The sequence below is a fragment of the Gopherus flavomarginatus genome, chromosome 15 (genome assembly GCF_025201925.1).
Source record: "Gopherus flavomarginatus isolate rGopFla2 chromosome 15, rGopFla2.mat.asm, whole genome shotgun sequence".
In the NCBI taxonomy this organism is placed as follows: domain Eukaryota; kingdom Metazoa; phylum Chordata; order Testudines; family Testudinidae; genus Gopherus; species Gopherus flavomarginatus.
Genome location: NC_066631.1, coordinates 11,306,604 through 11,318,989, shown reverse-complemented (window position 1 = coordinate 11,318,989; position 12,386 = coordinate 11,306,604). Strand labels below are relative to the sequence as shown.

The following is a 12,386-nucleotide window of genomic DNA, read 5'->3' as shown; positions in this document are numbered from 1 at the left end:
GCATCTTCACCAGAAGTGCCAGAGAGACACAGCAGCGCTTCTGGTGTAAATGTAGCCTTAGTCTAGAGCCAAACTAGCTGTGTTAGGAGATCATGTTTTAACATCATTTGATCTTACATTATGACCAAATAGTGTTATATGCATGTAACAGATTCATATTAAAAAACAAAGCTCTAATATGGCTGGGTGACATGGTTATTACATGGTTTAGTTCTAGCTATACAGGAAAGATCAAACTGCATTATAACAAGGATAGAGCACTATTATATTACAACCTGACTTTTAAACCCATTACTTTAGCTGCATAGATAGGGGTCAGGAGGTATTATGAGAGATGCACAAAGCAGATACTCTCATCACAAAGCTGCTCCAGGTCTGCCTTCTTCCTCTCACTGGGTCCTTGTGCTATATTCCCAGCTCTGTCACTAACTCACTTAACCTCTTTGTGCCTCTGACCCTTTCTGGGACTTGAACAAGTCACTTACTGTCTAAGTACCTCAGTTTCTCCTTCTGTAAATGAGGATAAGAATAATAGATATTAGCCAATAGTGAAGAAAACATTCACAAATATTAATTCAAACTTGAAAGTGAATTTTGATTTAATCATATTCACATCCCTTCACATTCACTGCCCACGAATATTTAACTGCCACAAATCCTCATGAAAATATACTATTAAAAATTAATTTATCTTGTAAATTTCACATTTTGCACCGGTTCAGTTAGTTACATAAGTCATCCAGTCAGGGAACAGAAACAATACCACAGGACTTATAGAAACAGACCACACAGTACAAATTGCAATCTTTGAATGGAAAGTATTTCACAAACTACCCTCAAACCAGGAATTTTTCCACTGGAGATATTTGTCAGTAATTTCAAATAGCAATATAGTTGCTAATTCTCAGATATGTTTGCAGATAGAAAAAAAGTATAAATTCATTATGTAAATTGTTCATTGCAGTTTATTCACACAGCTCTTCCTAATACAAATCCAATCCAACCCTATACCTCCTAAACAAGGATGGCCTGAGGAGTAATTAGGTACTTTCTGTAAAGACTCTTGAAGATGAAAAGTAATTTATATACCAGGGATCAGGTCATAGATCTTGAAGTCAGCTATGACAGGTTAGATGATGAATGCAGTTGGTAACACCACACTCAGAACCAGATGGGTCTGTTTGGAGATGAGCTTTTCTTGAAATCCCCCCAGGAATGAAGTTGGGGAGATAAGAGAGACTTCAGCCTCCCCTATTCACCTTTCCAAATTCCAGGCTAATGCCATAAAGACTCATTTTTAATGTCCCTAAATATAGGCGGATATGGAACTGAGTCACAGGAAGGTCAGAGCCAGTTTGTGTTGACTCATCCTCTTAAGGCCCTGAACAGACACAGTGAAAAGGTGAAGCACATTATGTCAGCTCCTGCAGGCCTGGCTGAGGGCTTAGGCTGCTGAGCACCAGTGTTCTGGCTGGCTGTCTCTGGAGTGGAACTGCTTAAAGGTCAAGGATGACAGAGGATGCTAGATCTCCATCCCACAAGCAGATTCATCCTCTGCCTGCTTCCATCCCACTCTGCATTTCAGGAAGTTTCAGAATAAGAAAGGGAAGGCCAGTGGGGTCCAGGATACTCTGAGATGTTTCTAATAGACTTAGACATTTTGGGGGAAGATCATTGAATGTTAGCTAGAATATATCTAACTGCAGTCCTGGTAGAAGCTCTGACGCTCACCTATGGGTAACAACTCTGGGACCTGTTATGGCAACTCTGAAACACAGTTTCTGCAACTCCCCAGAGCATGTGGATTTATATCAGCCACTTCCTGCACACTCTGTATTCTTGATGAGATGGAATCAGTATATAGATTACAACTGAAGACATGCAGCTGGTGACCTTTCCCAGTTAACCAGTTTACTCTGTAACAGTCCAAGATGAAGACATATTTATAGACTGTCTTTAATCCAAAGGTCTCAAAGTGTTTTACAAACTATTTACAACGTGCTTAATACACAGTACGGAGCAGGGACACTATCATCCCCCACCCTCCTTAACACTGAGTGACTCTGTTTTGAGGAGGCACCCCAATCAAAAACAGCTTGTCTCCTCTAGCATCTCTTAAGGTCTCCCGCAGCAAGGCAACTCCTACCCACTGACACAGCAACTCTCTCAATTTAGTCTTTATCCAGAATCGCTCTCCTGCTGAACTTCTCTATCTTTGACCCCCCACTTTCTCAGCAGACGCCTCTCTCTCCTTATGGCTGTTTATCCCATCCTTCATCCACACAGATGCATGAATTCAGGCTTTTACAGTTAGTGAAGCGTGTTTGTTGAACTCAGCTTTGAAAAGCAAACAGTGGTGACCAACACTATCTTCAGGGTCAACATGCCCAGTCATACTGGGTCCTGGATCTGGAAGCCATAAAGAAAATATAGCAATTGTAAATGTTTCTGAGAAGAAAGGGAGCAGATGTTGTCACAGCAGACATACCACATCCAGGAGGATCCATCTTAGTCCTATCAGCAGGTTCAGTGGAGGTTTGTAGCTCAGCAGAGGTCAGATGCTTTGGGCATCTTCACATACTCACAGGAATCATCACATCAAGGCCTACAAGGAGCATTCTCTCATGGTTAGAAATGAACTGGAAGTTAGGAATTCTTGCTTCTATTTCTGGCTATCCTACAGTCTTGTAAGAAAGTTATGTAGTTTTTCTCTGACTCAGTTTCCCTCCCTGCAAAATGGAGATCATATCTACCTCACAAAAATATGTTAAGAGGCTTCCTAATTCATTACTTCTTGTAAAGTGTTTTGAGATTCTCAGACAAATGGCATTATAGAAGGACAACATTTCATTATCAGAAAAAGTTTGATCCTCCAAAAATTTTTCTACCCAAAGCTGTAGGGTGAAGGGGTGTCAACTATGAAGAGATTATCAGTCCCTTCATAATCATTACAAGGTGATGAAGAAATCACCAGAACAGAGCCCAGTGCAGCCAGGCCAGGGTTGTCCTGCCAGTTACCTTTTCTTGGATCATAGATGCTGGTCGCAATGTTATGTTGATGAGGGTGCCGTGCAGTGAATATACTGCATGCTATCATAGTCTCCCTCAGAGATTTCTTACACTGAGTTCCCCTCTTCCAAGCAAGACAAGTCCCTGTCAAGCCTGGCCAGAGTCAGGAAGCATGTTCTAACATGAGCATTAATTGCAGATGGAACAGGGATGGCTCAGGGCTGCTCTGTGTATCTCTACCACGTCAGCAACAGTGAAGCACAAGCAACATTCTGCAGGAAATGAAGTGGGACAGGATTCTCTCTAAACACTGTTTCTCCTTTGCTTTCTGTGTCTCTCCTAATCAGCCTCCTGGACTGAAAACAGAAGCCTTAGCTGTGCACAGGGCCAAGCCCTGAGCATGCACAGTGCACATGTCCTATTGGATTACAGGGCAGAACACACTCACGTGGCCCAGTTTGTCAGAGACTCAGCTGTGTCTCTGCAGAAAGTAAAGGGAATGAGGGGGGTATATGTGCAAGCAACCTGTGTCTGCACATTACAGTCAGAAGGCTGGGCACAGGGTTCCACCTGGGACTGTATGAGCAAGCAGATGTAATTTGAGACTTTCTGCATGCGGGGAGAGGCACCTCAGGATGATAACTCAGGACCCCAGTCTATAGGCAGGAAACACATGAGTCTTGGTGTGTATCTAGAGCAGGAACCTGGTTGATAACACCAGAGGCCTTGGTGAGACCTAAAAGTGGAGAGGACAGATCAATATCACCTGGGAGCTCACTGCATCTATAAGTGGGATGAGTTGCAGACACAATTAATTTCCCTGAGAGCCCAGGGGATGGGAAGACTAGGTGAAATCATCTTGATACTGAAACACAAGGTAATGCAGCAGAGACCTGCTCAATACATTCCATCTCACGAGGGAAGCAGACTCGATCCATGACATTGTCAGGGCAAGATGACACCCTCTCATCAGTCCCATCACCTGTAGAGGGCAAAGATGAAGGGCTCTCAACAAACCCATATTAGAGTCCATGCTCCCCATAAAGCTATTCACATCACAATCTGTAACTGCCATAGAAGCTTGGAGGAAAAACATGTGATCCCAGGTGGAGGGGAGAGGAGTGAAGAAAGAAAAACCAGATCAGTGGAGTTGGCATCCATTTCAGAGGGCAAGAGTTTATCGTCCAAGACAGAATTTCCATTGGGTTTATCCTGTTCTCTCTGTCTAGAATTCAGTTAATTAACGGAGATGTTTCCACACTGAATTAACAATGAGCTCCCACTTTCCTCTAAATCCTTCCCATACAGCATGCCAATAGTTCCACATGATTTCATTCCAAGGACCCTCTGCGAGAGGGAGTCCATCCCATGAATCACATGCCAGCCCAATCAGCTCCTCCTCCCCCCCCCCGCCCCCAATGCTCTACCCTCCCAATCGTTCATACCTAAATACTCTACCTGGTCTCCCATTCCACACCTTCTCTTTCAGCCTCCTCATTGCTCTCCCAATACCAAGTCTTCACCACCTCCCAAGCACATTTCCTGCTTTCTCAGGTGGTCTGTCAGGGACCAGAGTCAGACTGAGAACCACTACATTAGTGCAGCAAGAAAGAGGAGCTCTGACACTTGGATTTCTGTGTCTGTTTTCACCTGGTTGGACAAAGAGAGAGACAAACCAGGACCCAGAGTCCCAAAATTCACAGGCCTCTATGCCTTCTCTAAGGAGAATCTCCAATAGCTGCTAGTAATATGATTTTTATCCTGTGGGCTTTCAAAAGAACACACAGTCTAACATTCCATCCAGCAGGGACAGTGCTAAGCACATACACCAGTTAGTACACAACTACAGGCATGTTCCACAAAGCGTGTTGGAGACAGCACTGATATTCTGTGTCACTGGCTCTGGGTCTCCCCATATCACAGCCAGCACTGGACTGGAAGTGGAAAGATCCAACCATGGATGTACTGGCGTGGAAATCCCCTTCTATTCATAACAAAATGTTCTCCACAGCATCTGGCCCTGTGGAGGGCTTGCTCAGGCAATGATCTGTGACCAACAGAGGCAAGACCTGTGAGAAAGTCAGAGTACATCAGCCCTACCAGAGTCTCCATGTGTGAGATGGATGACCATCTGGTAAGCAAAAGATGCTGATTACTGTTTTTATGGTCGGTTTTCTCTTAAATTCTTTTGTTCTGAATAAATAGTACTTTGCTTCACAAGAGCTGGCTGGCCACTGAATAAACCCTATTATTGTCCCTGAAAGAGTAAAACTGCAGGTGCTGGGATGAAATCAGATTGGCTGAGGTGATCATGGTGAATTACAGGAGTTTGAAGCCTAAGTCCCTGGTCTGGAGGAAAACGATTGCAGGATCCCACCTAGAGAAAGGTGACAGCTGGAGGCCTGAGACCTAAGTGCAGTGCCCTCAAGAGGGCCACAATGGGGTCAGAGGCACAGTTAACATGGGAACTGTGACACACTCCCATTAGCTTTAACAGGTGACAGGATAAAGCTTGCAGGATCCATCATTCACTGCCTTCAGCACCAACTCAAACTAGTTATGTTTGCATTAATCATTAAGAGAGTGTTTGATGATGGCAGCAAAAGGACAGAGGCCCAAAGGCTGCATACAGGGGAGGGCAAGACGAGGGTGAAGGTGACTCATGTGTGATGTCCTGTGGAGCCATCTTACTCCTCAGTCTTTAATGAAACTTCCAGGCTTTGTCCAGCCCAATCTGGACTTAGTGAAGAGGGGGTGAATGGCAGAGAAGCATCTTTTTGTGTCTGCAGATCAGCAGCACAAGCACAGACAAACAGATTTTGAAGTGTAAATGAGGTTCTCCACATGCCCAAGCAGACAGGGAAATAGAAGCCACAGGACACTGCCTTCTTCCCACTCTACTTGCTCAGCCAATTGTCTCTCTCAGAAGGAAGCAGTAAGCTTCTCTTATATGAAGCCACCAGGATTCACAGCAGGCAGCCAGGAGAGCAGAGGAAACAGGAGAGAAATGGGAATTATTTTAATGTATTACCAGATGTGCTGCCACTGCTGCCGTTGACTGTCAAACCAGAGACTGAAATCTAGGACTGAAACGTCTTGTGTATCTGAGTTTCAAAGACTAGACACAGAGCTTAAGGGCAGAAGGGACCGCCATATCATCTATGCCAGTGGTTCTCAACAGAGGGTACGTGTACCCCTGGGGGTACACAGAGGTCTCCCAGGGGGTACATCAACTCATCTAGATATTTGCCTAGTTTTAATACAGGCTACATAAAAAGCACTAGCATAGTCAGTACAAACTACAATTTCATACAGACAATTGCTTGTTTATACTGCTCTATATACTATACACTGAAGTATAAGTATAATATTTATGTTTCAATTGATTTATTTTATAATTATATGGTAAAAATGAGAAAACAAGCAATTTGTCAGTAATAGTGTGCTGTGACTTTTGTATTTGTATGTCTGATTTTGTAAGCAAGTAGTTTTTAAGTCAGGTGAAACTTGGGGGTATGCAAGACGAATAAAACTTCTGAAAGGGGTACAGTAATCAGGAAACATTGAGAGCCACTGATCTAGGCCAACCGCCTGTATATACGACAGGCCACTAAACACCACCTAGCCATTCCCACATCAAGCCCAACAACCAGAATTAGATGAAAGTATTACAGCTCTCAGAAGACAAACTATTATGTGCCACAGGGAGAGAACAGGAGGGATTAAGGTGTTGGCAGCAGTTAGAAATGGAGTTGGTTGCAGGTAGAATGTGAAAATGGAGTGGGGCTGGATGTAGTTTATGAATAAAGGACCCTCTTGCTCACTGGAGTGTCTTGCTGTTACTTTATGTTCTTGTTCTCTTTCTGTTAAATTCAAAGGGCAATTGGATTGTGGGAAGTGTAACAGGCAGAATCTTGAGTTGGAGCTTGGCAGCTCTACAGGCGCAAAACAATATAAGTTGGGGAGCTGGCTGGGATCCCTTCAAAGCCAAACCCTCCCTGTCACTCAACAGGAATTGCAACCAGATGGCACGTCTCTGTTTGTTCTTTACCAGGATAACCTGCACTGACAATGTCTCCTCCTCTGCATCAGCAAATTGGTGACAGTGCCAGAGCAATGCCTGGCTCCTGCAGTAAAAGCATGGTACCCCTCAATCTCCTTTGAATAATGTATCCTTTAGTGGGTTTAATACAAAACAGTGCAAAACAAAGGAAAGCCACAGAGAAGCCAACCACACTTCACCCATCAATGGAGCCACGGAATTTTCTGTCCAATACCATCCACATCCACCCATTGCTCAATGCAATGGAATGCCCCACTCACCGATTATCACTCAGGACTGTAGAACCCCCACTTAGTGCCATTCACACTGTGGCCATTTCCTGGAGCCACAGAGGAACCCACCCAATGCAATCCATGCCCAGTCCAATCACTCAAGGTTACAGAGTTCCCTGCCCAAGACCATTTATACCCAGTGCCTATTGCCTGGGGCCACTGACCTCCTTACCCTATGCCACCCATACATGCCTGTGACTTGGAACTCAAGCTCCCTGCCCTGTACCACCCATACTGCATTGGTTGCCACGGTGCCCACTGCCTGTCCCCATCCACTTCACACACCACAATGGAACTCACACTGACCCTCTTTCCCTGACACTGGGTTCGGTTTCAAGGACTTGGACATGTCTTCATTTGAGATCTCTTTGGCTTTTCACTATCTTCAACCCAAACTGGAGTCAGCACTATGGCCAAACGGAGCATGAGGTTCCCATCATACAGCGACATAGAAGATTCACCCCCCCTCAAATCCAAACTGCTCCAAGCACCAGGCTTCTGGACAGGCTTCTCTTTTAGAAATCCTTTCACTAACCACCTCCCACGGATTTGGAATTTTACTTACATGTTGGACAAACTGCGATTAGGGAAACTTGATTTACATAAATCTCTGTAGTTTCCCAGAGTGAGAGCACAAAAATCCTAAGTTTCCAAGGAACAGTTCCTACTAGGAGACCATGTGTTTTTGACCTCCAGTGGCTGCCCAAACTCCATTACCAAGAAAAGAGCTGAGGGCTGCCTTAACTTGCACCTTTATCAGAAAATAAGTGGATAGGGTGAGAAATCCATGCCAATCCAAGGGTGGGATCAGATCTAAGGACAGTGGGGGCCAACCCTTCCCCATCCAAAACCTGAAACATTTTCAACTTTTAGTTTTTGCACTAGAATTAGACAAGTCACCATGAAATCACTTACTGAAAATGAAACTAACTTCTCCAGAGGAAAGAACTTACTTGCTAAAGGGCTTGCTCAATCTTTCCTTCCTGCTTCTCAACTTTTTCTTCATTTATCCTGATGTTTTCTTTGAGCTTTTGCAAGCCAAGTGTTTCCTCTACATGTATGCTTCTCTCCATTTCCATGTCTTTTTCTTCACAGTATTTTTCCTTACTGATTTGTCCTCTCTCTCTTCAGTCTTCCCTTCTCCCCTCTCTGTCTTCCCATCACCATCTTTCACACCCTTGTGCGCTTACTCCCCCTTGCTCTTCTCTACTTCATTTTTCAACCAAGGTCTTCTCGCCCCACCCCCTGGCTTCACTGGGATAGGGGGATTCCACTCACCCCCTCACATACATGAGACATGGCAAGAGTCTTTCAGAAGGTGAATGGGCAACAGTGGTTGTGTAGGGATCCATGGGCCAGCTGAGAGCGCTATATCCTTGGAGGGGACCTAGAGCAGATGTAAGCCTCTCACCATGGAGGAGGGCCTGTGACTGGGGGCAGAGCAGGGGTCATTGCTTGGCAAAGCGCCTCCAAAAAGTGACTGCAACAGAAACAAGACCGGGGGGGGGAAGATGAGGACAGAGGGGCCAGGGGCAGGGCCAGGGGTCTGACGGAACCTCAGTCAAACCCGCCAACCAGCCCGCCTTGCCCCAGCTCGCACTGGCCGGAAGAGGCGGGGCAGATGGGAGGACCTGGGAGGCGAGGGGCGCTGCGCGATGCTCTGCTGACACCGCGCGGGGCTAACGCTGGAGATGGGTCCTTGGGCGGGAGCGTGAAGGCCGGGCTGCGCTACGAGGCCCTGCCCGGGCAGCCGCAGGGAACCCGCGGTGATTAGGGGGAGGGGCGGTTATCCGCCGATGAGTGTCCCTGCGCGACCAGCCAGCCGCGTGCCGGCCGCGGGAAGAGAGCAAACATCAGCTGCCGAGAGCCGCTCGCGCCACTCGGAGCCTTGCGCACGAGAACGTAATATGCGCGCCCGCGACGCTCCCTCGCGATGTTTCTTGCCCCTCCGCTTCCGCCCTTGCCGAATGTCGATTGGCTGTAGTGCCCAGAGACGACGCTCCCATTGGCTGAGCTGAGTGTCTGTCTGGTTCGGCGTCCCTGGGAGCCCGGCGGGAGGACAAGGAAGAGATGGTGCGGTTCAAGCACAGGTGAGGGTGCAGTCTCCGCTCGCGCGGTCACTCCCCTCTCCCCCCTTAACGCGCTGCCTTGCGTTGTAGGTACCTGCTGTGTGAGATCGTCTCCGAAGACCCCCGCTGCCGGCAGTGCATCGACGAGCGGGCGGTGGGCGCTGCGGCGAAGGATGCCGTTGCCCGGACCCACGGGGACTACGGGCTGGCCTGCTGCTCCATCGCCTTCACAGGTCTCCCCCTGCCCCCGCCCCCGCCTCCGCGGTGCTGACCCTCGGGCTAGGCCCACAGGCGGGGCCGGACACCGTTTCTCGGAGTACTACGCGCACATCAGAGACGGGGTCGGGGGTTGCCCATCTATCACTGGACGTAGGGCGCGGGCTGTTTGTTTCAGTGTTACAAGGAGTGAATGAGTCTTGAAAAATCACCAACAAATGTGTGTCATTTCTGGACAGCCTTATGCTAACCAGGGTCTCCGACCAATCCGGAATGGGTCTTTCGGCCCTCAGTTCCCAGAGCACTGCCCGGGGCTTAGAATCATAGAATAGCAGGGTTGGAAGCGACCTCACGAGGTCATCTAGTCCAACCCCCTGCTCGAAGCTGGACCAATCCCCCGTTTTGTTTTGTTTTTAAAACCCCGAGTTCCCTAAATAGCCCCCCTCAAGGATTAATCTTACAGCACCCCCGCCCCTCCGCTCCCCAGTTTAAGAGATTGAAGTGCAATCCCTTTGCACGTGGCAGTTTTTCCATTCTAGGATCCCCTGCAGTCCAGTTGTTGTACCCATCCTCCTGACTGGAGGTGAGTGGCTGCCAAGTAATGAGGTTTAGGAAAAATCAGCATAAATTCTCGCTATGTGTAGTGTACAGCGTTTCATTCTGTGGCTGCATAGCCAGCAAATATGTAGAATTAGTTCTGGAAAACATGAGGTTTTGCTTCACTATAAGCTACTTGGAACCTCAGGTTCCGTAAACCAGAATTTCTGAAATACGATCTAATATTCAAGTGTACGATGGAAGATCAACTGTTCTAATGAGCTGTTTTGTGTACCCAGTGAAATATCTCAATGCCTATACAGGCATAGTTCTCTTGCGTTGCCGAAAGGACTTCTACAGGCTCCTATGGTCAGCTCTTCCCTTTATCACTTACTTAGAGAACAGGAACCAGCGTTATTCCTGTTTCTTCAACACACTACATGTTGGAGGTAAGGTTTTCAGTAGCTTTTCTTTCGTGGCCTGTGTTATGTCTTACTAATTCCTCCTAGTGCAGCAACATCTCAGAACTTGAGATCTTGAATTTATTACTCTTGTAATGATTAGGAGGGAAGAGCCCTAAGTTATTTAATATTTTTCCAGTTATATGACAGATGAAGCCCATGTAATGCCTCACTGAGACTAGTGTAAACTCACTATTAATGGCTTTCAATAGGTCATCTAAAAGCTAAGACATTATTCATTCTGCTATGGACTCTACAAGATCTGCTGTTTTTTCCATTATGCTGAGTTAATCACTCATCTATTCTTCTTGATACTGATACTGCTTTAAAAGCAAAAGCCCTCCTACTTTGCAGGTGTAACTTTCTTCTCCCAGCTTCACTACTTACAGCAAAGAGCAGGCCACCCCCTCACACTTTGGTAATCTGCCATCAGGGAGCTGTTATGATCAAATCTCAAGTGGAGCAAAGTAGCAACTGAGTCTCTGTCAAGAAGTTTCAAACAGGGAGGGAAGGCTGGAGGGATAGCAAGAGTTTTTTCCTTGTTATTCAGCACTATTGCAGTAGCTGATTAATATTATAGCCTGTGATGTTCTTGCTGTTTGATCCACTACATTCCTACTTCCTGCATGAGTAGGAAGAATATAGCATAGCAGCATTAAAATGGAATCTTGCCCTGCTCTGTTACATCAGCCCTCTGCTAACATACAGAACGGGTGCACTTGTTTCTCCAACAGGGACAATAAGAACATGTCAGAAGTTCCTTGTTCAGTACAATAGGAAACAGCTGCTGCTATTATTGCACAACTGCACCAGTGAAGGTAAGCAGCTGCTCCACTCATACTTTCTAAAAGGGACCCTGTTACACATAGACTTTGTATGATGCATTTGTTTCATTTCGCTCCTGTCAGTGGGGTTATTTGTTAGAGCTGGGCTCCTCAGTTGGTCAGTATAGTTAAGTGAAATACTTGTACTTCCCTATATGTGAAGGCATGTTGAATAGTGACATTTTTCACTGTGTGCCTAACCCTCATTATTGCAGAGGAAAGACAGTCCATCCAGAAGTCACTGTTAAGCTGTTGCCTTAAAGAAGTAGAGGAGGAGCAGTCTCAAAGTGGGGATGAAGAAGATGACACTGCAGAGACTGACTGAACATAAACCTAAAAACTAGTGCGGTGCCTCCTGAGAGACAAGCAGATAACTTGCAGTTAAAAGAGATCCTGGGCTTTTTACCCTAAGCTGAGCAGATAAGGATCAAGGCATCTTGTTCCCCACTCTTTTAAACATATTTGATTTTTTGGAAATAAAGCAAAGGGTAAAATGTTGCTTTATTGTAAAATCACTGTGCAGCAGTCTTAAACTCAACTACAGCACTCTTCAGTTACTCTGTTTAAGCAGAAAGTCTGAATCTCTTCAAGCCAAGAGGGGGAAAAGGGAGTGGCTGGATTTTTAATGGCAAGGGAGGCATAAGCAAGCTCTTATCAAAAGGATTTATTTGAAGGATAGAGCAGGTTTGTTTGTTTTTTTTAAAACAGGTCCAAGGCCTTCTCTAAGTTAACCTCCAACTACACCCAGCTAGGGGAATCATATCCTAATACTGGATCATGCTTGCTTTTCTATAGCAGAAGAGATGAAACTGACTTAATATGCCATCTTTGAGGATGGTTAAATATAGTGCCCTGCTTGTGTAGTCTGTGTTTCTAACTGTCAAAGACGCAGTTTGAATAACTACTCTACTACCCTCAGCAAAACACTAATATCT

The 12,386-nt window shown here is 46.0% G+C and overlaps 1 protein-coding gene across 2 annotated transcripts; it reads left to right on the top strand.

Moving 5' to 3' along the window:
• Window positions 1–9,220: 9,220 nt before the first annotated feature.
• On the top strand, window positions 9,221–11,949 carry POP5 (POP5 homolog, ribonuclease P/MRP subunit). 2 transcript variants are annotated; one of them, XM_050923669.1, is made up of 5 exons: window positions 9,221–9,434; window positions 9,504–9,646; window positions 10,565–10,615; window positions 11,362–11,445; window positions 11,667–11,949. In XM_050923669.1, exons 1-5 carry the CDS (start codon window positions 9,415–9,417, stop codon window positions 11,774–11,776), a joined length of 408 nt encoding a protein of 135 aa, XP_050779626.1. In that variant the 5' UTR covers window positions 9,221–9,414; the 3' UTR covers window positions 11,777–11,949. The 2 variants fall into 2 exon arrangements, with proteins under 2 accessions (XP_050779626.1, XP_050779625.1); XM_050923668.1 differs by having other exon boundaries at window positions 9,224–9,434; window positions 10,466–10,615.
• The last annotated feature ends 437 nt before the right edge of the window (window positions 11,950–12,386 follow it).